General features: G+C 40.3%; 1 protein-coding gene and 1 pseudogene across 1 annotated transcript; both read left to right on the forward strand.

Moving 5' to 3' along the window:
* Positions 1–557: 557 nt before the first annotated feature.
* Positions 558–2708, forward strand: LOC139473523 (uncharacterized; annotated as a pseudogene).
* A 16514-nt stretch (positions 2709–19222) lies between these two features.
* Positions 19223–22650, forward strand: LOC139473437 (uncharacterized). Its single transcript, XM_071256007.1, has 2 exons — positions 19223–19351; positions 21850–22650. The coding sequence occupies exons 1-2, from the start codon at positions 19223–19225 to the stop codon at positions 22648–22650; spliced, it is 930 nt and encodes a 309-aa protein (XP_071112108.1).
* Positions 22651–27116: the final 4466 nt, after the last annotated feature.

The raw sequence follows: 27116 nt of genomic DNA on the forward strand, positions 1-27116 counted from the left end.
GGTCCTTGAACAATGTTGAATGAAAGCACACACGATCATTGTATCCTGCTGTTTACAGTTATAATTGTTTTGTAGATTTTGCATATCTTTCATACATTTTTTCGCCTACCTTGGATATTTGTCAATGTTATATTGTGATATTATACGTAGATCTAGGCCACAACGTGTATCTACCTTTGATAATCTCCTGATACGCATGTCGGAAGTTTATATATGTCGACATATGTAGAGCCACCCATACAGTATAAATGTCGCATTGAAAATATTCCTAACTTTGTCTTTCCATTCCATGACGTCGAAAAAGTTTATTTAAGAGGGTTGGTGTTCCATTTAAGGAATAAAGAATAACTCGTAATAAATATGATGTGACTCTTCTGACAAAATAGAAATGTGTTGTACGACTCGTATTTGGTTGCAATATATTTATTGGATGATTACGTTTAAAATGATAAAACCTCTGTTGAAAATATTGATATTGGAATAGAATAGCAATTAGATTTTGCGGTACCTGGAGCTTTCATCGAGAGCGGCAGCCTTTCGCTTCGACTGGACTAAATATGCTTCGTGTGAAAATGCACAACGTAAGTTTAATCCAAATAATTATAAAAAAATGTACTTTTAACCAAGGATTCCTTAACTCACTTTTTCCACAAACAAAACATCGTAATATTAAAGAAATGAGCCATCGTAAATGTCAGAGAAAACGTCGTCTGCTTTGTTTACTATCTGGACAATGGAAGTCACATGACACAATAGGTCACGCCCTCGCCTGATTAAAAATCTATGGAAGCTTCACTGGACCATATCTTATTTCGATTTCCACGTAATTTAAAGCTTTCTGGTCGACGTGAACTTTTTATATTAGGGGTTTTCAAGTGTATGCAAGTTATTTACAAGAATGAATTTAATATTTTAGGCCATCTTCGATGGAGAACCAACAGGGAGAGGCCAGTACCGTCAATATATGTCAAACGCACTAGACAAGGCATATGAAGCTGTTATTGATGGGATGGCTATAAGGAGAGCTTCAGAGAAATTTTGTGTACCGTTTTCGACTTTACATGATCGGATTAGCGGGAAGGTGTCAGTTGACTGTGTTACAACTGGAAGGGAGCCTCTTCTTTCACTTGAGGAAGAAAAGTTATTAGTTGACCACATCGACGTCATGGCTAACTTTGGATATACATGGTTACTCCAGGGCAGAGGTTACCGCTATTGCCACTGATCTTGCGATCCATCTTGGAAAAAGAAGTAAAGATGATCCACCTCTTTCTATGCAGTGGTTTTACGGTTTTGTTAAGAGATGGCCTGATCTTCGTGTTAAGAAGCCCCGATCTTTAGATCTTCAAAGAGCCAAGGCAACATCCGAGGAAACCATTACCCATTACTTTGATGAACTGGGCAGCATTTTGAAGAAATATAGGTTGGAGGACAGTCCACAGAGAATCTATAATGTAGATGAAAAGGGACTTGTAGAAAATCACGTTCCACCTTCCATAGTTTCAAGTCAACAAGTGCCAACAGCTGTTGTAGCACCGAGGTCAAGCACGACAACTGTCATCGGATGTGGTAATGCGTCAGGAAATGCTATTTCCCCGTTTTTCGTCTTTAAGGGATAAAGAATGCGAGAGGAGCTTTTGTCAGGTTGTACACCAGGATCGACTGGAACTGTTACGGAGACGGGATGGTCAAACACGGAAGTTTTCCAGCATTATCTACAATCTCATTTCAAGAAACACGCTGTCGCCGCTTCTGAAGAGTTTCCGTTGTTGGTCTTGTATGACGGTCACAAGTCCCATATTTCCATTCCACTTATTACCTGGGCGCGTGAAAATAATATTGTTCTATTTGTGCTTCCAGCTCATACTTCACATGTTTAACAGCCGATGGATGTTGGTTGTTTTGGACCCTTTTCTAAGGTTTACAACAACCTTCGTCACAAGTCCATGCGTGAGAATGCTTCATCATCAATTGACAAACACTCGATTTGTGAATTAGCATACAAGGCCTATAATCTCTCACTCACTACTTCTAATCTACAGTCTTCTTTCCGAAAATGTGGAATCTATCCATTCGACAAGTCAACTACTACCAAAATCAACTTTGCCCCGTCTACAGTCTTTAAACAAGCTTCAAAGTCGAATGGCGAAAACGATGACGGCGATCAAACTACTTCCTTGACAGATGTTACAACTTTCTTTCAAGACAAAGAAGATGTTTTAAGCAAGAAGGCAGTGCCTACCAAGAAAAGAAACGTTCTCAGTGCCGTTGTTGGTGGTAAGCCGATAACAAAGTCTTCAATTCTGGATGAAATAGTTTCACATCAGGCTAAGACATATGTGCCAAAGAGGAAATCTCAACCACCTAAAACCTCCAAACCAATTTCGAAGAAGAAGAAATGCACCCAGGCATCGCCCCGACTGTCAACAAGCAAAGCGGCAAATAATTCTCCTGTATCTATCAACGATAGCGATCTTTTGGATTGGTCTTCTGACAGCGACAGAGAGGCAGATAATGAAGTTTGTTGTGTTTGCAGCAAACGTGAGCCACAGGCAATTGGCAACTGTTATTCAGAACTTTACACTAGCTGGGCTCAATGCACTCATCCAACCTGTCAGCATTGGGTACACCTTCGTTATTGCACTTCAGTGCGTGTAGTCAGAAGAAACTCAGAATTCTGGTGCCCTTGTCATAACGAAAAAGAATAATAATATCCAGACTGTATCTTGTGTAAATATGTTAATTTTCATGTTTTCTTCAAATTTTAAAATGTGTGGGATTTTCTCTAAACATTAAAAGAAAAACGATAAATCCGACAACGTGGCATTGTGTGATGTACTGTGACACGGATAGGACTCCATACATTCCACTGTATGCGGGAGAGCGAGCCAACCAATCAGGTGACCGAACTTATGTGACGTTTTTCTAGGTCATGTTTGTTTACTTCAAACATGGCGGGCGAAGTAGCGATCGATCTGACAGTGGATTTCACTGGAACTTTGCCAATATGGACGCTAATAAACAGTAATTAAGGTGAGCTTTCGTTTTCTTTATGTTTGCTTTGTTTCCCGCTAGTACGGCGCGGGATTGCTTATGTGATCGAACTTATATTACGCAAGGATACGTGAAACGTGATTTTGTAAACGCTATCCAATATGACGGAAAGTTCACTTCGGCGATCGTGTTTGCGTATTTTCCAAGACATTCTAAACGATTCTAGGGCTATCGACGACGTTTTGGAATGAGCATTGAGGATTTGATCAAAGACAGATATACCGGTGATGTTACGCTATTTGTGAAATTCATTTCGCCGAGTGAATAGCCGAACTTATTATTTCAAAACATGCTGTAAATAACGCCGTGAGTGGTAATTTAGAAATGTGTAAAAAATATGTCGACATTTACTATGCACCTAATTTTCAGTAATTTTGCTTGGCCAAAAATGCCAGTGGATGACATGACCAAACAGGGAATTTCCCACCGTATTCAAAACTGTGAAGTGTATCTGTGACTGCTGCAGTTTGAATTTTATTCGACTTCACAGTGAGGGTTGAAGAGGAGGGACAAATATGTCCCTCTATCATAAAGCCTGTGTCAGTTTCTCTTCTTCATAACATTTTTAGGAATTTTGTAAGCCTTCATTCTGGACAAGGTGTAAATGGACCTCGTTGCCCGAAAATCTACAAAATCTTCGGCCTACCTTTAGAATTCAGTACCGTATTCTAAAGGTGCTCCAAAATATATCTTGTAAATACATATGCCAACAATGCAGCTCTTTTAACCATTTAGAGGACAGGATCTAATTGTTTTAGGTTTATGTGAATATACAAACGCAAACAAAATCATCGAATTTCAGAAATACAATTTTTTGAATATTTACTGTCTTCACTTAGAATTCAACCCATGAACCACTTTTAATCTGCCTTAGCGCTCCAAAATATTAGCGAGACTGTTGTCAGTTGATTTTGTTTTTCTATTTTCCACTCTATAAAATTGCCCGCCATCAGATTTTGGTGTAACCACAGCAAACGCAAGATGACACGCTTTTCACAGGTGTGTCCCCTCCCTCCCCTGTATCGGTATTAGCGTAGCCATTTTTGAAAATCACCGTATGTGACGTCAAATAAACACGCTGAGTGCTTTTTATTTTGGCCTGTACCGGCTCCTAGCTTGGCGCAAGTTGACGACGCGCATAGGGAGCCGGGAACCAGCTTATCTATATACCGAGAGTATAACGAAGGTGTCACGCGCTGGGAAGGAGTTTGGGGTGATCAACCCTTATATGTAGACTATGGGGCCCCTTGGAAATGAAAGTGTTGAAGGAATGTAGGGGATTTACCTAGTTGTTGCTTACTGAGGGACACATAATTTCAATGGCCAATAAACACATTAAAAATGTTAACACACAAACCCATACAAACACACAAACACCTCGGTGTTCCATTGTCGTAATCAGGACGGTTCCATCCCCACTTCCCTGAATCCCGAATACTTTCACTCTAGCTTTGTCTCATTTCCTGAATCTCAAACACTACTTAAGACAAATCTCAAAAGCACATATCTGAGCTACTAAAGCAGACCGTTGATCACAGACGAAAACCTATATAGATCACGTTGCTAGGTCGTAAAAGGGTGCGATTTAAAGTTAATTGCTGAAAAAAATATACAAAGGAAATGTTTACGTACTCCATAATTTTTGTAAAATGTTTAATCTGAGTACTTAATACAATTTTATTTATATCACGCGTACCAAAAGGAGTTTTGCATCTTCAATCAGACAAGTGGTCCTGTCATCTTGAATTAATAATTAAAACTACCTAAAAACGAATAATTCAGTGAGAAAGTTTAAGGTTATTCTCATCTTTAGTGTGTTGAATATTATACTGAACAAAAGTTTCTGTGACATTGAATAAGATTTAATGCAAAGTTGTATTTTTTAACAAATCTGAAACATTTTCGGTTTACAACAGATAAAAGACTCCTGTAAGTGTACAAATGGTTTAATTTGCCATATTGGCTTCTGAAAAATGCGTGATTTCATAAAAACAACAACAACATGTACATGCCAAAATGTCAATTTACAAATCAATAGCGTGTGTGTCCACCTCTGGTTTGCGATGCAAGCAACACATCTTCGTCTCATGGAATGGACCAGACGTCGCACAAAGTCCTGTGGGATATCTATCCATATCTGCTGGAGCAAGTTTCGAAGTTCCTGGAGTGTCTGTGGAACACGTGATTGACACGACACGTGTTAAGAACTGTCCAAGCACTTCTAAAGTTCCTAACATTCTTTATATCTAAAGACTAGTATTATATCTAATTATATACCAATTTGTTGTCTCATATTGCGGTAGTTAAAGAAAACACAGTGTCAAAGTGAAGCCCTTTTCCTCTACATTCTCAACATAGTCTCTATCAGAAGTGTTTGGCTTGTGCTGGGTCCGACTTGGCCCGGGCTGTCAAAATCAACTTAAACATCACAGATGTAACATCAAATGTGTTTACATCTATAGACAAGTATTATGTCTACCTAAATACCACTTTATAGTGTCTCAGATCGCGGTAGTTAAAGAAAACAAGGAGCTCAAAGTGAAGCTCCTGTGTGTAATCGGTTTAATTGTACGGTATACATTGTAGACAGACAAACAATAATTTATTAATGTCTCACTTCTGTACATACATAAAACAGCTTTGTACAAATAAACATTGATAGAATGTACAGAAACATTGAATAGAATTATGAGAGATTATTAACAGAATACCCCACCGCTAAGTATATGATGAATTGTTGAATTAAAGGGGCACTGATCTAACGGACTGGTTGTTGCCTTTGTTATTGTTTTTCCCCCGTGAGTACCCGGATGATACGCAACGCAACTGAGCGTGACCAGAGACTGGGGTACCGTCTGCAAGGACAGCTAAATAAACTTGGAGGCTGGAGGCAATATTTGTTTTACGCATTTTTGAACACTGATTGGTTAACTGTGATCTATAAAGATTTCGACAAAGGGCGCATGTTAATTAATTTCTTCAGCCTAAACAAACAGACAAAAAGAACAAGGGAGCTCATCGGATGTCATTTGGAAATACCCCAGATGGTTATAGTTTAATACTAAAAAAAAGTATCTATGCTGTGAAAGCAATTTCGGCTTGCGTCGATAATACGATTACTACTCCCTTGTTGTCATCCACGTTTTCTCGTATAATAACCCTACACTTGTGTATTTGTCGTCATTCACTTGATGCTCAGTTAATGAATTTATTACAGGTACAATTAGTGGTAGCGCCACTTAGATTACCTGACAAAGGTTCCCATTTAGCATTTATTGTGTCTGGGGTAATTATTCAATCTAAATCCAGGTTTGAAGTGAGGTGAAATGTGTGTTATGTAATTACACGTGGCAGCCCAGCAAGAGATGAATGATCAGTTGATTTACTTATTTTTGTAAATCAACGGATCGTTCCTAGTCATCAAAGGATTAACAGAAAATACGTTGATTGATTAATCACTGTTATCTTGCGCAGTGGATATGTCAAGAGTGAGTGTTTACATGTCTAGGTTTACTAAAACAAAGGGAATACACTCATATCATGGCGAGAAGTGCCGATGTATAAACAACATACTTTGTTCAAAGGGTTAACTCATAATACGTTGATTGATTGATCATTGTTATCTATCACTCAATGGAATTTCAAGGAACCGTGGACGTTATGAAAATACTTGTCACGACCATTGAGACTTGACACCTATGTAAAACACCTGAAACAATCCAAGCGATCAGTTGAGAAACGAACACGGGTTATAATATCCCGAAACGATATATATCGTTTAAAATATTTGATTGTTACTGAGACACGTGACATCCAATAAGTTTCTTTGTACAGCTGCAGACGAGTGGGATATTGTTCCTTTGTGTGGATATTCACGGATACATTCCTCGAACAAGGAAGCTGCCTAAAACTTAAACGCATAAATTTGGTAGGTTGTAATTATGATATCTGCATTTTTTCCTTCATTTGAACCGATTCGTTCTTGTTTCTCTACGTCTTGGTTGGGAAATTCTTCAATGCGCGATAGACGTTGTCACAGGTCTTTTCCTTTGTAAGCGTGTATATATTACCGTCAATTTCTAAAATGTGATTCTCTCAGGCAATTTATAGAATGTGTAAATATTTCAGTCATTTTGGCTAAAAAATCTGTCCAGATTGATCAAGACGATCAAAAGGGCCTACAAACATCACAACAGATTATTATGTAGGATTAAAAGCCAAACAACTTAGAAATGTACTTTTCAACGTAACATTTTCAGTCTCTTGGTGATGACATTAAACATCAAAATGTTTGGAATTCGTTGTCATAATAATACAGATGGAAATGTTTTTCTGTCACTTTGTAAAATAACTGAATATTTAGACGTTTAATATATTTGTTACACATTTGACAGTAAAAAAATATACACACTATAAAAAAAGCATATGCTCAGGTGAAATATATACTTTGTGTTGCAAGTCAAAATAGTGTAAACGAAAATCGCAAAATTACCAAGCAAGTGACTTATCAAAACTTCGTCACCATTACCGGTGCTACTCACAAAGATACCTACATTACCTATTATCTCGAAAACTGTATTTCATTTTGTTGATCAATGTGACCATACGCCCTTATTACAACCCATAAAAGTGACTAATGCGCTTACGAATGGCGCAGCAGAGGTCGCGAACTAGTCTAGATTTCTGCTATACATCCGGGTACTCACTGGGAAAAAACAATAACAAAGGCAACAACCAGTCCCGGGGAATTGCGTTAGATCAGTGCCCCTTTAACATTAGATAAGGTTGTGTGTTTTTTCAATACATCTGAGACTGGTGAGTCGTCTGCTCGATGATAACCAGCCTACTCATATTTTTACCCTGTTCCCCATTGTTGGAAAGTATGTCGTCTGCTACCCCAGCTGGAGCCATCTGGTAACAATTAATCACAAGCTGTCAATATACAATACATTATAATACATCAAGATGGCAGTTTCCATGTAACGATTAAGTATTTCTAAGCAACTTAAAGATATGTACAATATCTAGATATATGTATCTTTAATTTGCTTAGAAATACTTAATCTTTACATGAAAACTGTCATCTTGATGTATTATTCTGTTTTGTATATTGACAGCTGGTGATTGAGCCGTGATTGCTGCCAAGGGCGGTCACACGAGATACTGAGTTCAGCGCACCCTTGTGGCCTTATGTGACGTGACAATGAACAGTTTTCAATGCCTTTATACAACGACAACATGGGACTAGCGAACTCCAAAATTTCATATTTGTATCTATGATATTAAATAAAATATATCGACTTTATTAGGTTCAATAAATTTACTAACAAATCTACCTATTGCGCTCTGAGCGTTTATCTCCTTTAGCTGTATGCGTAGTATAGGGTTTATCACGCGTGACCTTGCAATGCTGTACATCGTATCTTATTCAAGCTGTATCACTGAGAGTGAGTGATTATTTCCCTTACCCGAATAGCTCTTTTGCGCACTACCTTTGCACTTTGCAATGTATCGTATGTTATTCAGGCAGCCAGCGATAATGGTTCCAGGGAGGGAATTAAGGTCAAGCATGTAACGGGCACTCAGTCGTTCTCCCTTCACACTCCTATTGCAAATAATTGTTCCACACGATTAAATACCAGGCTTCTATGAAGCATGACTTTGTTCAATAAACAACACATGTAAAACAACGGGTTTGATATCAGAAATTTGTAATAAGTTGTCTTCACAATCACATGTATGGTGCTTGCTGTGCAGATTTGAGTTTCAAGTAGTCCACTGTATGTAAAGTATGATTCATACCGTTTCATACGGCGGTTTATGGTTCTGCATGGTTTATTGTATGACAGTTGTTTTTAACTTCCTGCAGAGATTATACACCCGTATAAGATCTTTGCTTCTGGATACATTGGAAATCAACATGTTGGCCCTTAGTTTGCAATTATTCTCCTGAAAAATAATTCGGTTGCATGATATATTCACTATGTTTGGCTTGAACATAGTAACATTTTTTCTAAACATACTTCAAATTTAAGCCGGGTGTAATCACAACGCAAACCCAGTTCACCAAACGGAACCGTACACAAGAGTAGTGAGTGAGTTGGGTTTAACGCCGCTTTGAATAGTATAATTCCAGTTATATAACGGCGTGTTAGATTGATGTGGAAGGAAAGCCCGAAGTGATGCAGGTATTAGACGTTCACCACTTTGGTGAAACCCATGAGCACGGGTACAGTGCTGACAACATAATCGGGGCGAACCGGGATTCGAACACACTGTCATAGGTTTCTGGCGTGCCCAAGGGACACCACTCTGCATAGCGAATTGTAGCGCATAAGGCGACTTTGGCCAACCGTGCCCCCGTACACAACTGTAACAAACTGTCTTATAACAAAGATGTTGAAGATGAGATGTGTATTGCGTAACATTCCATGAAGAAACAGTGGCAATATTACACTTTATCATCCAAAACTGGCTCCCACAGGAGATATCGCTTGGATGAGATCAAGCGATATCTACACTGTAGATATCGCTGCAATGAAATTACATCACAATGCTTTGCAGACCATTGTGACATCACTGGTTACCATGACGTCACAATCAAATGACATCACTAATGGCTCTGCTACTGAAGCTGTTTGCAGTACTTTTTACACTGAAGACACTGCTAATTACTGTCTACAAATTGAAAAAGTTGAAAGAATGATGTTGGATGATAAATAAAATCTCACCCTCGTGTCTTTTGATATCAAATATATCAACACTCGTTGATAAAAGTGGCAAAAATCCTCGGCAAGCCTCGGATTTTTCCACTTTTATCAACTCGTGTTGATATATTTGATATCAAAAGACACTCGGGTGAGATTCTCTATATCACAAACTACAAAATATATGCACAGTAAGTGCAAAACACATAAGTACATTCAACATACAGAGAAGGCACATTATAACAAGTTTATTTTAAAACAAGTGTGTTATAATGATGTGGAAACAATATGAGAATTGAACCAAACACTTCTGATAGAGTCTATGTTCAGAATGTAGAGGGAAAAGGGCTTCACTTTGAGCTCCTTACTCTCTTTAAATACCGCTATCTGTGACATTATAAAGTAGTATAAAGGCAGATATAATACTAATCTATAGATGTAAACACATTTGATGATACATCTGTGTGTTTAAAGTTGATTTTGACAGCCCAGACCAAGTCGGACCCAACAAAAGCCAAACACTTTTGATGGAGATTATGTTGAGAATGGAGAGGGAAAAGGGCTTCACTTTGACACTGTGTTTTCTTTAAATACCGCGATCTGTGACACTACGAAGTGATATATAGGTATATATTATACTAGTTGATAGATGTGAAACAATTTGATGTTACATCTGTGAGGTTTAGTTGATTCTGACAGCCCGAGCCAAGTCGGAACGAACACTTCTGACAAAGATTTTCTTAAGAAAATTCAGTAAAAGTGTTTGACTTTAACGGATAAGTTTTCTTTCAATGCGATGTACTGTGCCATTATAAAGTAGTATGTAGGTAGATATAATATTAGTCTATAGATGTAAACTCATTTGATGATACATCTGTGTGTTTAAAGTTGATTTTGACAGCCCAGGTCAAGTCGGAACGAACACTTCTGACAAAGATTTTCTTAAGCTCCCCTTTCTGGTTTTCAAGCGATTTACTCCGAATCACTTAATTATGGTGCACGTTTTTGGCTGATGATTGTTCATTAATGTCACGTGTGTGTGTTGCATCAATGAAATGTAGGTATGGTCGCCGATAATGGAGTAATTAGCCAATACAACTTTGTCCCGTCTTGGCCCGGCCCGGCCCGACTTTTAGGCAATCCCATGCCTGGGCCATGACGACGCAAAAACGGTAGTACAACAAGGTCGATGATCTCGTCGCGATAGCGCTGTCCATTGAGAATTTCCTCTACCACTTTCAAACGGGTCCTCTATCCTGCTGTAATCCCTCCCCATAGCATGACGCTGCCGCCCCCGAACCGATCTTCTGTGGCTGAGGTGAAAACAAGACTCGTCAGTGAATAGAACGCTGTCTGCACCACTGTAGATGTGCTTGACAGTGGTTTCCTGTCAAAATGGGACGCCTGGCGGGTCTTCTGGCGACAATCCCTGCACGTCTGAGGCGACGACGTATGGTTTGTGAAGATATTCGTCGAAAGCCAGGGATGGTTCTTGCAGTCACTGTTGCTGGCTAGAATTGATTTCGTAGGTGTGTTGTTCGAATCCAGTTGTCTTGTCGATTATTGATTACGCGTGGCCTGCCACTCCGAGGATGGTCTCTGACTGCATTCGTCTGTTACCATTTGGTGTTATTGGAAGCAGCAAGTGTTATCATTGGTTTACCACGCTATACTTCTGTTAAAATATATGTATTTGGAAACCTCCTTGGAACCCTTATCGGAGCGTAGGAGAAATCATAGATTGTGTTTATTTTATAAAATACATAACACTATGACACATTCATATCTTAAAGACGTCGTACCTGACTCTGTCGGATCAAACATAACATACAACCTTCGCATTGCTCATAATATAACCATGCCTTTATTACGTACAGCGTTTTCTGAATCCTCGTTACAACATTGCTCTATTACATTTTGGATACATTACTCATTCAACAAAGGAATATTGAAACCTTCTCTACATTTAAATCCAGTTTAATAACATTTAGATATACAGTTCCACCATAATTCTCATATAAATTAGCATTATATTTACAAAATTAAGACATGTCATAGTGAATTACATATGAGGTTCAAACGAGGATCCAACTACTGATGTGCCAGCCCATGTGAAACGTTACATATTTTTCATTGAATGTCCATCTTTTAAACTGCTAGAAACGAATTGATACACTCATCATTGTTAATTGTGAAATATACATTCGATGTTAATATTGACTTGACCATGTTGACGCTAGTAACTTTCTGCATGCAAATGTTAATGTACATATCATGTACATTTATTACTCTATTTCTCTCATTTCCTTTCTGTCATTTAGTGTATCAATTGTAACTGATCATATGTGTAAATCTGTGGGAGAGGGTGATCAAACTTGCGATAATTTGTGCCCAATCCTTTTCATGAGAATGAAATATGTTTTAAGTTAAACATGTGTCACAGAAAATGGTTATGATACATATTTAACCGACTATGTTTGAAGCCTACATTAGGAGACATGTATTTATTTCTATGCTGATGTAGGATAGCTCTGCGGAACGTAGCCATGTCCCCTTTCTCAAAGGTTCCCAGCGGTCTGTGATACAGTTTGGGATTAACGATCGTGAATAAACGGAATTTGATTTTCCAAAAATATAATGCCCTCTAATGAAGTAGCTCATCGAACATAAGGGGGCGGTTGGGTAGTCAAGTGGTTAAAGCGTTCACTCGTCACGCCGAAGACCCGGGTTCGATTCCCGACATGGGTACATTGTGTGAAGCCCATATCTGGTGTCCCCCGCCGTGATATTGCTGGAATATTGCTAAAAGCGGCGTAAAACCATACTCACTCACTCACTCATTCGAACATAAAACTATCTACTTTCTTCCATTCTTTAATGCTGCAAAGGCGACGTTTCGGTATAGATCCTTATACCGTTGTCAGGCAAGACTGAATGAACTTACTTACTTACTTACTTTGGAGATTTAACGTGCGCTTTCCGACTGATGTGTTTCCGAAAGGGGCGAAAGTGGTGTGTGCAACCCAAGAGGGGGCTTTAGGGGTTGCTTATATAGAATTTGGGAATTTTGAGATTTGGAATAGATGCCGATGGGATTGGGAAGGAGGACTAAGGGAGCTGGGTATGGTGGATGTTTGTTTGTTTATGTAATTTTGATTTGGTAGATTATAGTGTTTTTAGATGCGTTTTATTAGTTCCGTTTTGATTAAGAATACGCCTAAGGCCTTGAAGTTTTCTAGTTTATTTAGTGGGTTAAGTATTGCTTCTAGAGTGAGAGCCTTGTTTAGATTGAGGGTGGTTTGTAATGCGGTTCGATGTGTGAGGTAGTGTGTGCAGTGGATGAGTGCGTGTCCTGGGGTTTCTAGTTGTTTGCAGTGTGGGCAGTTACCTGTAGTATGTTTTTTAATATTTTTTTTAGGTGGTTATTTAGGTTGGTGTGTCCTGTTTGGAGTTTAGTGATTACTCTGTCGATTTTTTTTGATGGATGGAGAATTTTTGGTTTGGTTAGTGGTTTGCTCAGTACTTTTTTGATTTGGCTATTTGAGTTTAGATATAGGTTATGCCATTTTTTGGTGATTTTTTGCTTGTTTACGCTTTTAATTTCTGATTTTGAGATGGGTAAGTTTAAGCTTATTTCTGGGATTTTGAGGGATAGTTTAGCTGCCTTATCGGCGTTTTCATTATCGTATATTCCTACGTGGGCGGGTATCCACAAGAAGGTTATTTGTTTGCCTGCCTTAGTTAGGTCGTTGGAGCTTTTAAGTATTTGATTTATTAATTTAGTTCGGTTTTTGGTATTTTTGTTTTGGAGGGCTTGTAGTCCACTTAGGGAGTCGGTTAGTATTAGGATTTTATTTTGGTGGTTTTTGGATTCTTGATTATGGAGGGCTGAGGCCATGCCCATTAGTTCTGCCGTGAATATTGATTGGTTGTTTGGGAGTCGGAAGGATTGTGTGGTTTTAGTTGGTTGTGTGGTATGGACTCCGAAACCTGTGTGTTTGGAGGTCCGATCTGAAGATCCATCCGTGTAAATGTGACACCAATTTGGCCAATTTTCGTGTATGTATGCTAGTGTGGTGGTTTTAGCTATGTTTGGGTCGGTTTGTTTATTTATTTGGCTAGCTAGTGTTGTGTCTATTTTGGGTATTTTAAGTTTAGGGGTGAAGATATTTTATTGTTTGCAGTTTTGTTTAAGATTTTTAATTTGGTGTTCTTTTAGGTAGTTTGTTATTCTTTGGGATATTGGGGTAAGTAAGGGGTGTTTACGAGATAGAGCTTGGTTTTTGGGGCTGATGTTTTGGTTTACCGTATTAAGTTTTGGATGAGAAGGTTTGAATGGGACGCGGCCCAGAAATTTAACCTTAGCTGTTCCCTGCGTAGACTTAGTGGCATCTCTCCTGTTAAGGCCTGAAGTGAAGTGTAGGAGGTGCCATTTTGGGTGCGTGTAATTAGTTTGAGAGCCTGATATTGTATTGAGTCAAGTTTTTTAGATAGAGAGTTGTTTAGGGTGTTGTATATGGCGCAGCCGTAGTCTAGTTTTGATCTAATTAGTGATATGTAGAGGAGGGTATCTTTGGATGCTCCCCAGTTAGAGCCAGTTAGGCATCTTAGGGTGTTTAGGTCTTTACTGCATTTAGTTGTTAGGTTTTGGATGTGAACATCCCAGGTGAGATGTTCATCGAAAATAAGTCCTAAGAATTTGGTTTGTTTTTGAAATTTGATTGTTTGGTTGTTTAGCTTGAGGATTGGGGAGGCGGCTTTCATGTTTTTATGTTTGAATACTATTCCTGTTGTTTTTTCTGAGTTAAGGAAAAAGCCCCATTTGTCAGCCCATTGTTGTATTTTATTAAGAGATTTTTGGAGTAAATTTTGGGCCATTTTAATGCTTTTAGTGCGGATCCAGAGGGCTCCATCATCCGCGAATTTTGATGTGTTTACTTTAGGGAATAGGCCCTCGAATAGATCGTTTATCATTATATTGAAGAGGGTGGGGCTGAGGATACTGCCCTGTGGAGTGCCATTTTCTAGGGGACATTGGTCCGATAGTGTTTGGTCTATACCCACGGTTATTTTACGATTGTTTAGGAAGTCTAGGATGTATTTTATTATCTGACCTTTGAGTCCTATGTTTTGAAGTTTTTGTATTAGCCCGTCGTGCCATACCATGTCGAAAGCTTTAGAGAAGTCTAAGAAGATGCCTGTGGTATATTGTTTATTTAGTTGTCTTGCTCTAGTCGGGCGAGGTTATCTAGGGTTGAGCGGCCAGGAGTGAAACCGCTTTGATCTGGGTTTATGATGTTATTTTGGGTTAAGTAATGTTGTAATCTATTTTTAGCCATTGATTCCATTACTTTACATAAGTTTGAAGTTAGGGATATTGGTCTATATGAGTTAGCTTGATTAGCTGGTTTATTAGGTTTAGGGATTGGTATGACTAGGGCCTGTTTCCAGGGAGTAGGAACCTGTCGGTTTAGGTAGATGAGATTGTATAGTTTGAGTAGTGCCTGGAGTAGTTTTAGGGAGAGTTTTTTAATTATTTGGTAAGAAGTTAGGTCTAATCCTGGGGCTGTGCCCTTTTTCCTGTTTTGGATTACGTAGAGGAGCTCCTCCATTGTGTAGGGTTGGTTTATTTCCAGATTGTTATTGTTTGTTTCTTTTGTGGGTTTGTTTTCTGTTTTAAGTATGTCTTGACTGAATGAAGAACATAGTACAGAATATATATGGTAGGTGGAGGATTAACAGCAGATGATTAACAGTAACAACAATTGCATACATGAGTGGGGAACTTGAGTAAGTAATGACAACAGAAGGATAAGACTGTCACAACATGATGGACAGAGAACATAAAGGTGGAAGCCAATGGGACATGAAGCCAACTAAACAGGATACGTTTGTATAGGTGTAGTGGTTATTGCTTAATGAGTTCATAGTAGGCGGATGGGATGAAATAGGCTAGTCTCTGTTGATTGATGGCTTGTGGCGGCGAATGTGGACTGCTTCTGTTAGTTTTCTTTTAGTGAAATCATGGAGGCTGTTGGAGAGGATTTAGACCATGTCCCAGTTGATGTTGTGATTGGGACAGTTGCTGATATGGTCCGAGATCGCTGATTTGCTGTCTTATTTGATGGTGGGGGTTTTGTGCTCTTTGATTCTGGTGTTGATGGGGCGAGATGTTTCACCTACATAAGATTGTTCACAGTTGCAGTCAATATTTTAAACTACACCTTTAGGCTCTGGGGGTTTGGTTGTGTTCCTGTCGTTGGCTCTTAGTAGGGTATTGGGGGAGGTGGAACTTGCGAAGTAGGTGTCAATATTGGCTTGCTGTTTGAGGAGGCGGTTGATGATGTAGGAGGCTTTTCCTATGAATGGGAGGGCGATGCGGAAGGGCACTGATTCTCCCTCAGTTGGCGGATGACAAAGCAGACACAGTTTATGGATAACAACTTCTTTATTGCTGTAAAGGCGACATTTCAGTATGTATCCTTCAACCGTTGTCAAGCATGGGTCTATGCCTTTACAGTAATAAAGAAGTTTTTATCCAAATATTGTGTTCACTTTGTCACTTCATACAAGAAATTGTGGCACGCTTCAGGGACTACTGAAGACGTAAATTCGTTAATTCTGAAATGTTGTACAACCGTATGTATACATTTCTACAGCCATTCAAGTGTGTCATTTTACAAAATATTTTATGTTAACACTTTAAAGTTATGCTTGAATCAGCGTTTCTTCAAATATCTTCAAAAAGAGAAGGATCATGTCTGCAGCATAACGTGAAGCTTTGTACACAGTTAAGTATTGAAAGTATCTTTTGCAATTCAGGAGGTTTTTCAAAGCTTTCATTTGTTGTGTTTCCAAGGCAGCAAGTCTGACTCACTAGGATATGTCGAACTAATGCCCTTTATTATACAGGAATTTTTATAGCTCATAAACGGTTCAAACATTTCACAACGCTTTGATATATCTCAGGCAAATGCTGAATTGCTGCCTTTTGCTATTTCGGACACTATTTCGGTGTCAGTTATAGTGCTCACACGGCAGACATTTTAGCCAAGGGTAGGGTTTGTGCTCAGTGCCGAACTTATGCCGAACCTTGCAGCATCTCTCTGAGAGATGTAAGATCAACCCATGCCTTCACATTGTGAGAACTGGGCTCAAATTTAAACGTGAGTAGTTTTTGGTTCAAAGAATATCTTGGAAACCTTTCTGTATTGTCTAAGGAGGTTTTACCGAAATACCCAACTATTGTGCCCGCTGGGAGCTGACAAGGACTGGCGCCTGTTGTACTGGTAATGTTAATGTTCGCCTTCACTTTCTACTTATTTTGTCAGCTTCTTGTATGCGTTATGAACCTTCTGAATAGTACAACCCAGTCCAAAATGAAGAGACGTTTGCGATTTTCTGCTATGTTCCAAAAGGTTTTCAACATCATAAATACACTGATGCCTAGATGCGGCTAGATGTTGATGCTGTGCATCACCATTGTCGTTGCATTACTTAAATTGTACTGCCTTCTAGCACCGTGTGTATAATTTTCGAGAATAAACAGTTGAAAAGCTGCATATTTCCGAGTCAGATTGGTGAATGTGTTTCTTCCTTGAGTTCAAGCAGGAGAAATCCTTAATCTCGATATTAGTATCGCTCGTGAAATTCGTTCACGGACTAACACGGAAACGGCTACACAATTGTGTGAACTGAACACAAATATAATACCACTTTCTACTCTGTTGGAGCAAGCATTTGGAATTGATACATATCTTTCTTTCATAGACATCATAGAACTTCAGGCCACGATAACCCCGAAGCTCTCGTAAAATACCCTTGTGTATATTGCTCTACGCCAGGCTGGAAGATCGGAACCCACTGCGCACACAGGTTAAGGCATGTGAAACTGTTTATTACAACCATCTTTCAACGGTTTGCACTAGGTCGTTGACTATCTCTATGTGGTAGCGATGTAGATGTAAGAAATAACTAAACACAAATATTCTTACACTCTAATCGTATATTTTCTAAATACCGTAAAACCGCATGAAGCGATTGAGTGGCAGCAATGTTTGTGATCAGATTTCACAACCACAGAGAGCTTCGTTAAACTGTGTTGTCAGTCGTTAGGGCCACACTCAACAATATACGGCGGCCAGTAAATAGTCACGTCTGGGCCAGACTATCCTTGACAATATAAGAAACGATCCACGCTGTGGAGAGACGATGACACATCAACCAAGTCATCAAGCCTGACCACCCGATCCATTCAGATGTCCTTTACAACAAGCAGGAGCTAATAGAAGCAGGTGTAATCCCCATCTAAACCCGTCGAATGCTGTGATTTACAGCAGAGCGAAAGACTGTTTTTTTTCAGAAGGAAGCCGAAGTACATTATGGCCACACCCCATTGTTCGGGATAAGCCGTGCAATGCGTTATTCCTTAGTAGAACGGGTATACACGATATTGTTTAATTAACCTCAGTTTACTCCACAAAACTATACGTTAAAACCCCACCTTTGAAACCACCTTTATCGTTTGTTTTTGTGTCGCTTTATGGACAATATTTGTTATTGTAAATCACTTGTGCGACGTTTAGGTCAAACGTTCAGAACCTACGTCACCATCACATGATTGCGATAAATGTCAAAAGTTCCAAGCGTTAGGTCTTTTATCTTTCTTGTAATCCGTACCCCGCCTCTACATATCATAAGTTGGCGACGCGTATAGAGAGCCGGGAACCAGCTTACTTACTTGCACATTACACTCATACATTTGACTAAGTTTCTCTTCGAGTTTTGACGTCACACGTTTGTCTCCAGTCCCGTATCATACGTGATTCAACCTCTGACGTCCCGTGATAGACACGGGTCCGACGTCACACGTTTGTCTCCAGTACCGTATCATACCAAGCTAATTCCCAGCGCGTGACACCTTCGTTAACACTCTCGGTAACATCGCTGCCACCAGTGTGGGCGCGGCCATTACAAGAATCTTGAATTTTGGGAAATTTGTCCTCTAACCCCAAATGTAGTAATGTTTAAACGTTTGTTTATGTCTTTGGGAATGCCAATACAGTGGGTTTTTTATTTAAAAGGTTTACGACTGACCATATTTCCCAGATGAATTTAACTTCTTCTTGCAGGTTACGGAAAGGGGCGAGTGGTGACGAATGGTTGTTGCCTCTGTCGTCACGTGACAGACCCGTGTCCGACGTCACACGTTTGTCTCCAGTCCCGTATCATACGTGATGTAGCCCCTGACGTCACGTGACAGACCCATTTCGGACGTCACACCTTTGTCTCTAGTCCCGTTCAGTGACAACATTAATCACGTTCGGCTATTTCCATCAAGCCCATAAAAAAGAGATTTATGCCAGCACCTTCTGTTGTCATACGTGATTTGGCCTCTGACGTCACATCATTGTCTTTTCCCATGCAACGACAGCGTTAGGCGCGATCTGCTCTGCGTTACAATGGCTGATTCAGTTACAAGCGCAACTAAATGTCGCTACTTCCTAGCCGGTGGTTTGGTCGGTGCTTCGTCATCTGCCGTGGTCTATATGTTCTACAGGAAAGCATCAGCGAATCAATCCCACATTCAGGTACGCCACGTTTTCAGTTGTTCCTGTCGACCACTGGGGTCCGCTCGATGCACGTGATGGACTAGGTCAGCTCGAGTGACCAACTCAGCTACATCTTCGTCATCATCATGAAAGCATACGCGATATTATGAGTAACTGCACCTTTACAACCTTTACAACGCACTGTCTTCTCATATAAAAGAACAGATAATAACTGCTCTACAAAACACCAATCTAATGTCATAGAGAAACAAGCGTTAAGTCAGAGCTATATTCGGGAGCGTCCATGACCTTCTTGACAAGACATTCAATTTAAATGCAAATGTGGCCTGTAGGCGGCAACATGATCGCTCATTAAGAGAAATATCATCGGAGTTGATGTTGACCATGTTTATAAAAATGCGCCCAAAGTAAGAGACACCAAAACGTAATATATCAAGATATATCTCTCCAGCATGTATGGTAACTGACATTCCAAATCCTGAAATCATTTGTTTCCATTGCTAGGTTTTTGCAACTTTGTGCATCCCCTATACAGTCCCGTCACTGTAGCCTCGTCATCGTTGTAAATTGGCCAGGGGTGGTGCAGGTCTCTCTGTCTCTGCTTGGTGGCAACACACGGATCTATTTCCTCATGTTGGACTTGAAGCCATGTCAGGATAAGCGTCAGTGGCTGTACGCGTGTGTTTTGATTTCCCAAGGTAGAAATTATACGTATGTACACCAGCCTATTTTATCATACCGTGTTTCACATCATATTGTTACATATGTAATCTTCAGAAAATGATGTTTCAACTGTCGTTATATGATCTGCAATCTGTTCATGGACGCCTGCGTTGATGAGTAATAACCTGATGCTTCATGGTTTTAATAAACGGAAAATGAACCAAAGCAACAATTCATCTACCGAAAGTTGCATAAAATTCAGGTGCAGCTTTGACAGAGGAATATGTGTATATTTTAGTGAAATAATCGCGTTTTGACCAGACTATCAAGTGATTGATATAATGAGTAACAACCCACGCCATCGGTGTACGATGACACGTAATCATCGGGTCCCCAAGCCTGACCACCGGTCCATGAAGTTGCCTCGTCCGACTCTACTCCCACTGTAGTTTGACCCGGAATCCCTGGGAGTATACCAGTGTACAGTGTCAAACTCAGAAAAAGCTTTACTAGGGTGGGGCATCTGTCTTCATGATAAACATACTTTGTCTGCTCCGGAGAACTGTTAAATCTGACAATCTTAACATATATATCATCACTAGGACTTGTAACACTTGAATTGCCTGACACTGTTCTTTGAAAGGCTGTATACGCCATTGAGTGTCAACATTGCGTAAAAGCAACTTCATTAAACTTCATAAAACGTTTAATTAAGATGAAATCGCATGTTAACTGCAGTCGCTGTATGGCTGGTTGCACCTCGCCGTCAATTATCTCTCTACCAAGTCAATTGAAGGATAACAATGTAGAGAAATATTATATTATTTAAAGCACATTTACTACCCGGAGAGCGGAAGGTCCGGGGTTCGATCCCCGGCCGCGTCATACCAAAAGACGTTAAAAGATGGTACTTGTTGTTACCCTGTCTGGCTAAATCAAGGACTGTATGTTGTGTCTGAGTGGTGTATCAATGTTAAACTGCGACCTGGCTACTTCGTGGGCTAGCACTATAAATCGGCATCAGTCCGGACTAGTACAAGCAGCCACACACACACACATTTCAGCTCCCCTATTATCAATTTCAAATACACAACTGGTTAATTTCAACTATTTGTTGATCTTCAGTTGAGCAGCCGTTTTTGTTGTTGTTGTTGTTGTTTTGTTTGTTGTTTAAAGCCACATCCAGCAATATTCCAGCTATATGACGGAGGTATGTAAATAATCGTATCTGGACCAAACAATCCAGTGATTGACATCACGAGCATCGTGCAATTGGGATATGATGACATACACCAACCTAGTTAGCAAACCTGACCACCCGATCCCGTTATGACAAGCATAGTCGCCATTTACGGCAAGCATAGGTTGCTGAAGACCTATTCTACCCTGGATCTTCACGAGTCAGTTGAGCAGCCGTACACTCCATTGAAGGCAGACTAGTGATACGAATGAAGGCTGGAGGCCGACGTTGTAAATTTGTTGCATGCATATGAAACATAATTCAGTTTTCTTACCCGTGTGATTTTATCAGGTTAACTCGTGTAGAATTACTCTTTAACTGATGTCCAAAGCTCGAGATTATGAAACTAGGGTGTCAGCCTTTATCAAATGGTTATGCAGTAGGACTTCCTTAGTAGGGTAGGACTTCCTTAGTGTGAAGAAGGTATATACAATAACTCAATGATATCCACATTCATGTATTTAGCAATACACATCTTGTGCTTTACCCCGTGCTATCCTGTTAATTTTCATTTAACTCTGTTGATATTAATTTACATAATCTCCCTTATAGTAAGTATTAACAGTGGCAAGTATATGATATCACTAAGATCCTCACATTCCTTGTTTTGTAGACAACCAAAGCCTCGTGTGAATCGGATGTTGGAGCATCTTCTCCAGCAACCAGATCAGCTGAGGAAGTTCCCGGGGAAGAGGCACCTTGCTCTGACGCCGATACATTAGCCCTGACTCAAGTCCAGGCCCTGTTGGCGGGAAAGGGAGTAACATTAATTGTGTCGTCTGCTCTGAAGAAAGCAATCTTTCTGGCACAAGGGGCCAAAACAGCAGGACTGAATATTGTCCGCAGTGAGGGCTTTGATGATACAGATGATGACACGATCCACGTCTTTGGGAAGGGCTCTTCTTTTGTCTATGGTAAAAGTACATTCAGGTCGGAGCGGGATATTATCACAGGGAAAACATTCTCTCTTCAGAAACTCTCATCGGAGATAGCTGTAACACATCCGAGACGGGAAACAGTCGCCGCCCGGAGCTGTGGTTCTGGGACAGGTGTCCCGCCATTGTCGGAGATCTTCCCTTTCAGTGTCCTCAACAAGATGGGGATATGTGAGGACCCTTACTTCAGGGAGGAGGACGAAGAAACACAGACTTGTTCGTCAGCAACTGTTTCGAAAACGACCAACGGGAAATGTGTTCGTGTGATCCGATCGAGACACCGCGAATCGCCAACTAGCGGTGCCCGGTCTGTTGATGTAGGCGGGGACATGGGAGTGGTGCAGACATACCCCCCGGGCTTCTCTAGGGTGTGGCGGCTAGGCTCGGACTTCCACGACCTGTACCACACAAGATACGACACGTATCACGGGATTGTACAACCAAACCCAACTGTTGTACTGTACACCGGGCACAGCTAGTAAACACATACTTCTAAACTGTGTATCGTTCGTCTGTTTTCATTGAATTAAGACGGTAAAATGTGGAAGATATACAATATACACACCATGTACTTCCGCAATCTCAACACCAAGCAACAAGTCATAGAGTTTTAGATTTTGTTTAGTCGACTCGGTTTGGAAAAAATCTGCAGTTGTCTAATAATCCCCATCATGAGATCAATGTTTTTGTGTGTGTTTAATTTCAACATTTCAACTTTGACTAAAAAACACTTTCCTCGAGAGCGATTGAAACCCCATGTCAGAAACTGGTCCGTAAAAGTTAGGATAGTTAGGTCAAAGTTTAACAAAGTAGCAGCCCCTTTATCTTAGACATACATTGTTGATTGCATTTGGTAAGATTTGTAGTATATATGTGAACTTTAATTTTCTATCGACATTCATGTGATGAGTCTTTGTCAGGTGCAGCTAATATTACGTTTATTCGACAGAGAACCGTCCACGTTTATCACCACTTTAAACATATGGGACTATCATCAATAACACAGATACCAGAGAATTCCTCATGAAGACAGGATGGTTCTACCTACAAGGACCGACCTAATACATACCAGGATGCTGTCTTTAATACCAATTGTTGACAGATTAAAGGCATGATGTGTCGCCACATCATATATGCTTTCTCTGTGTGTAAAGTACAGGTGGTAATGGTGGCAGCCGGGCGACAGACAGGTCAGCATCCTCATGTCTTCAGCAGCTGTACCATTATACTATGTCAACATCACTACCCGATACTTCACCGTCACCAAAGATAAACTGTAATAATTTCAAATGATCATCAGTATTTGGTATGTAAGCATTGTTTTTATTTACGGTTTTCATTGTTTACAATAGAATAATTTAACACCATAAATTAATACTGAATGTTTTCTTGTCGAAAGTTGATGACCATAGAGTTTAAACCAACAATTTCAGACCACAATCAGTCTTCTGAATTCAAGAATAACTGGAGAAATATAAATGTCACGACTGGCACAATGTCTGTTGGTTTCAGAGCTCAGACTAAGGCGTGACCAATTGCTCTTGATCCTCGTGTAGTGCATTCAAAATGTTCCTTGAAGCCTCAACTGCTACATGTGTATTAGCGGCATTTCCCCCGTGTTCGTTACTCCGCTTAGACGTTACTTTACTATTCGGGACTATTATGCATCACTTTGTTTGAGGTGACGTGATTACTAACATGAACAGTTAGTGGAGTTTGCGGTCAGTGTTCCGGGAACATCTTGGATAAAGATGTGTTTTTGTCAGTCATGAGAGAAATATCATTTCTAGGTTCGACTGTGGCAAACGAAGGTCTTCATTTCCCTGCATGTGATGTGGGGTTTACACAAGTTCTGTGAAAAGCGCAAATTGTGACATTGTTTTCCTTACCACGTTAAACACGATGTTTCGGATTACAGCATCTATGACTCTCTCATTTCCCAGCTGACCAGTGACTGTGCATTGAAGAACAATAGGTTTCCAGGATACAACTTCTGTACATACAACATAGGTCACGTGACCAACCGTCTCTCATCACCTGAAGCAAGGCAGCAGCCGATGCGTGTCAGGGTCTACTACCTGATGTCGATTTTACCAAATTTGTTTTCAGTGGTTAAATATTTTAAGCTAAATAATAAGTTTAAGGATCGACGGCTGCCATTATTCATTTGTGGGGCTAGGTGTACATCGATGAGCTTACAAATACAGCTGCGGGCTTTCGAGGATGGCACATTCTGCCAAGAAAATGTGTTCATTGTTAGACGATATCAGGTGGTCTTATATTTGTTGGAACACCCTCAGCACGACCCACCTGTCCTAATTCTCTGTTCGTGCGTCCAACCCCAGCACCGCTCTGCTCATAAGCATTATTTTGTCAGTACTATACCCATGCTCATTTATACGTATCTTCCTGCATCATTGTCGCTCTGCCCCACATTAATCTCTCACATGCCCTGTTTGAAGTTAAACCATAAAGTCACTCACTCACACACCTTGGTTAACTCAGATGATACGCCAAACTATCTCTATACCCCGGGTCAATAAATCGGGTGATACTACAAACCTTCCTGCTTTTGGTATTTCGTCCAGTGCCACGTGCTACGTTAATCAAGGATTTGTTCAGCTAGAACCACAGAAGAGGCGACTAACGGGATCGGATGGTCATGCTCGCTGACTTGGCTGATGCATGTCATCGTATCCCACATGCGTGTCTCATCCACATTCAATTATTTACAGACCGCCCTCATGTAGCTGGAATATTGCTGAGTGCGGTGTTAAATAGAAACAAACATATTAATCTGTCTGAATGGAATAACGAATCAGAACACACGGCGACGTGACTTGCCTAGCTTTGTAGACACCTGTCTTGAATATGAAAAAAACACACACATTGTTCGGGGAATCGTTAAACTATTAACGACAACACAGTTCACATGCATCGTGTATGATATTTCATATTAAGAACTAAAGTAATATAATGAATACAGGTAAAGTTGGTCTGGCAAATCAGTTTGGTTTTCTTGACGAAATCCGATAACCAGTTCTTAATAGAAACGCATATATAATGTATGAAGTAACCCCAGTCCCAGCCTAGAGGGGGCGGCCAGCAGTCTTCACAAGCCAGGTAACTGATCGTGCTGCTGGTTCTGGTATGTCTCAATAATGAAACATTCCATCTCGTATTGTACTGGTGATCTTGCTTTAAGGAAATAGAAGAATACATCTATACACATATCTGCTGTACGTCACAGTGAAGACCCGACACGCAGCAGCAGTAGGATGTCGGGGTATATAGGTTGTGGTTAGTGGGCGTTACAACTACACCGTAATGGTAGCGCGCAACTCGGAACACCCCGGTTCATGTGGCCACATGGATGCAGGTCATGACACCTATTCACGGTGTCTCCAGCCATGATATGGCAGGAATAATAATCATTTATTTGCACATCGATTTCATGCAGAGGCAATGTGCACGCAGCCTTACTCCTTCAGTTTGTTCCATGTGCATGGAGACCAACGCAGCATTAACATTGTTGAAAAAGGTGTAATTATTTTTCAAGATGCTGATTACAATTTTAAATGTTGTGAACGTGTCCTGACTACAAAATGAGTCATGTCAATAATCTTATAAAATGTTCCGAAATGTCTTAATCTTAAAATTGCACACCTAGTTGTGTCAGGCTCTTCTAAAACCATTTGAGTATCACCATCTACAAATACCTCCATATAACTGCCGTTATCTAAGCTATTTCTGGATGGTTAAAACACAGTGAATTATGTAATAGCTTTATTTCAAACAGAAACTTGGAAAACGATATTTGATTGTCTCATAACATAAAGTAATTTCTATCTCCTGAGGGGTCAGTCGAAGATATTTGTTGGAAAACATAAAGTTACAAGTCAGCACAATATACATGTCATCATAACTGGGAAACAAATTCAGGCATATTGTCCAAGGTATACAACGGCGCAGCTGTGATCTGTACAGCTTGTGTCTGGTCAACAGAAGGTGTAGGAGTGTTTCCGAGACGTCACAATGTGACACAACATTCAATAGTCTGTTGGATTTAAGAATGAAAAAGAATTGCGAAAACAGAACAAGGTTAAATATAAGTTTTATCTTCTCATGAGTTTCGTGTTTGGGGAATACAACCCGTCATCGGGCCTCAGACGATCAGTCGCTTAGATCCACGTGATCCACATCCCGTCCAAAACGACCTCCACCAAATCCATATTCTCCGTAATTGCGCTTCCCGAACCTTCCTCCGCCCAGACCGTAATCGTAGCTCCACGCGCCCTGTCGCTTTCTCATGTCCGGCACATCCTCAGTTAAAAGGGCCTGGGGGTCGTCTGCCACATCGCTTTTTGAGTCTGCCAAGTCCGACGACTGTGGTTTGTCGTCATTTCCTGAGGTAGATTTGAAATGTCCCCAGCTCTGAGAGTCAAGCCTCTTTCTGTGAAGTGACCTGAGCTTACCCAATAAGTTGGCTAGGTTGGATATATCGTCGCCTTCATTTACCGGAAGTGAAGTCACACACACGCATGCGAGAATCACAGCCGTCACTGTCGTCAAAAAATGATCCATTTCCTGAAAAACAAAGTACATATATGTAAGATAACTACCAAAGATCTGAACAAATTATGTGACCTTTCGTTTGTGAAGGAAATCACCAGTCAGTAAGTCCCGGGTTCGAATCCCGACATGGGTACAATGTGTGAAGCCCATTCTGGTGTCCCCCGCCGAGATATTGCTGGAATATTGCTAAAATCGGCGTCAAACCATGCTCACTCACTCACGCGTCAATAATGCGGAAGTATCAAGCACGACCCCCAAAACACAGACATAATATGTAAACCACTATCAGTTATACTTGAACAACTAAACCTAGGTGGTGTGTGTGTGTGTGTGTGTGTGTGTGTGTGTGTGTGTGTGTGTGTGTGTGTGC

Source organism: Haliotis cracherodii, unplaced genomic scaffold (assembly GCF_022045235.1).
Source record: "Haliotis cracherodii isolate W230 unplaced genomic scaffold, xgHalCrac1.p SCAF_29, whole genome shotgun sequence".
In the NCBI taxonomy this organism is placed as follows: Eukaryota; Metazoa; Mollusca; class Gastropoda; order Lepetellida; family Haliotidae; genus Haliotis; species Haliotis cracherodii.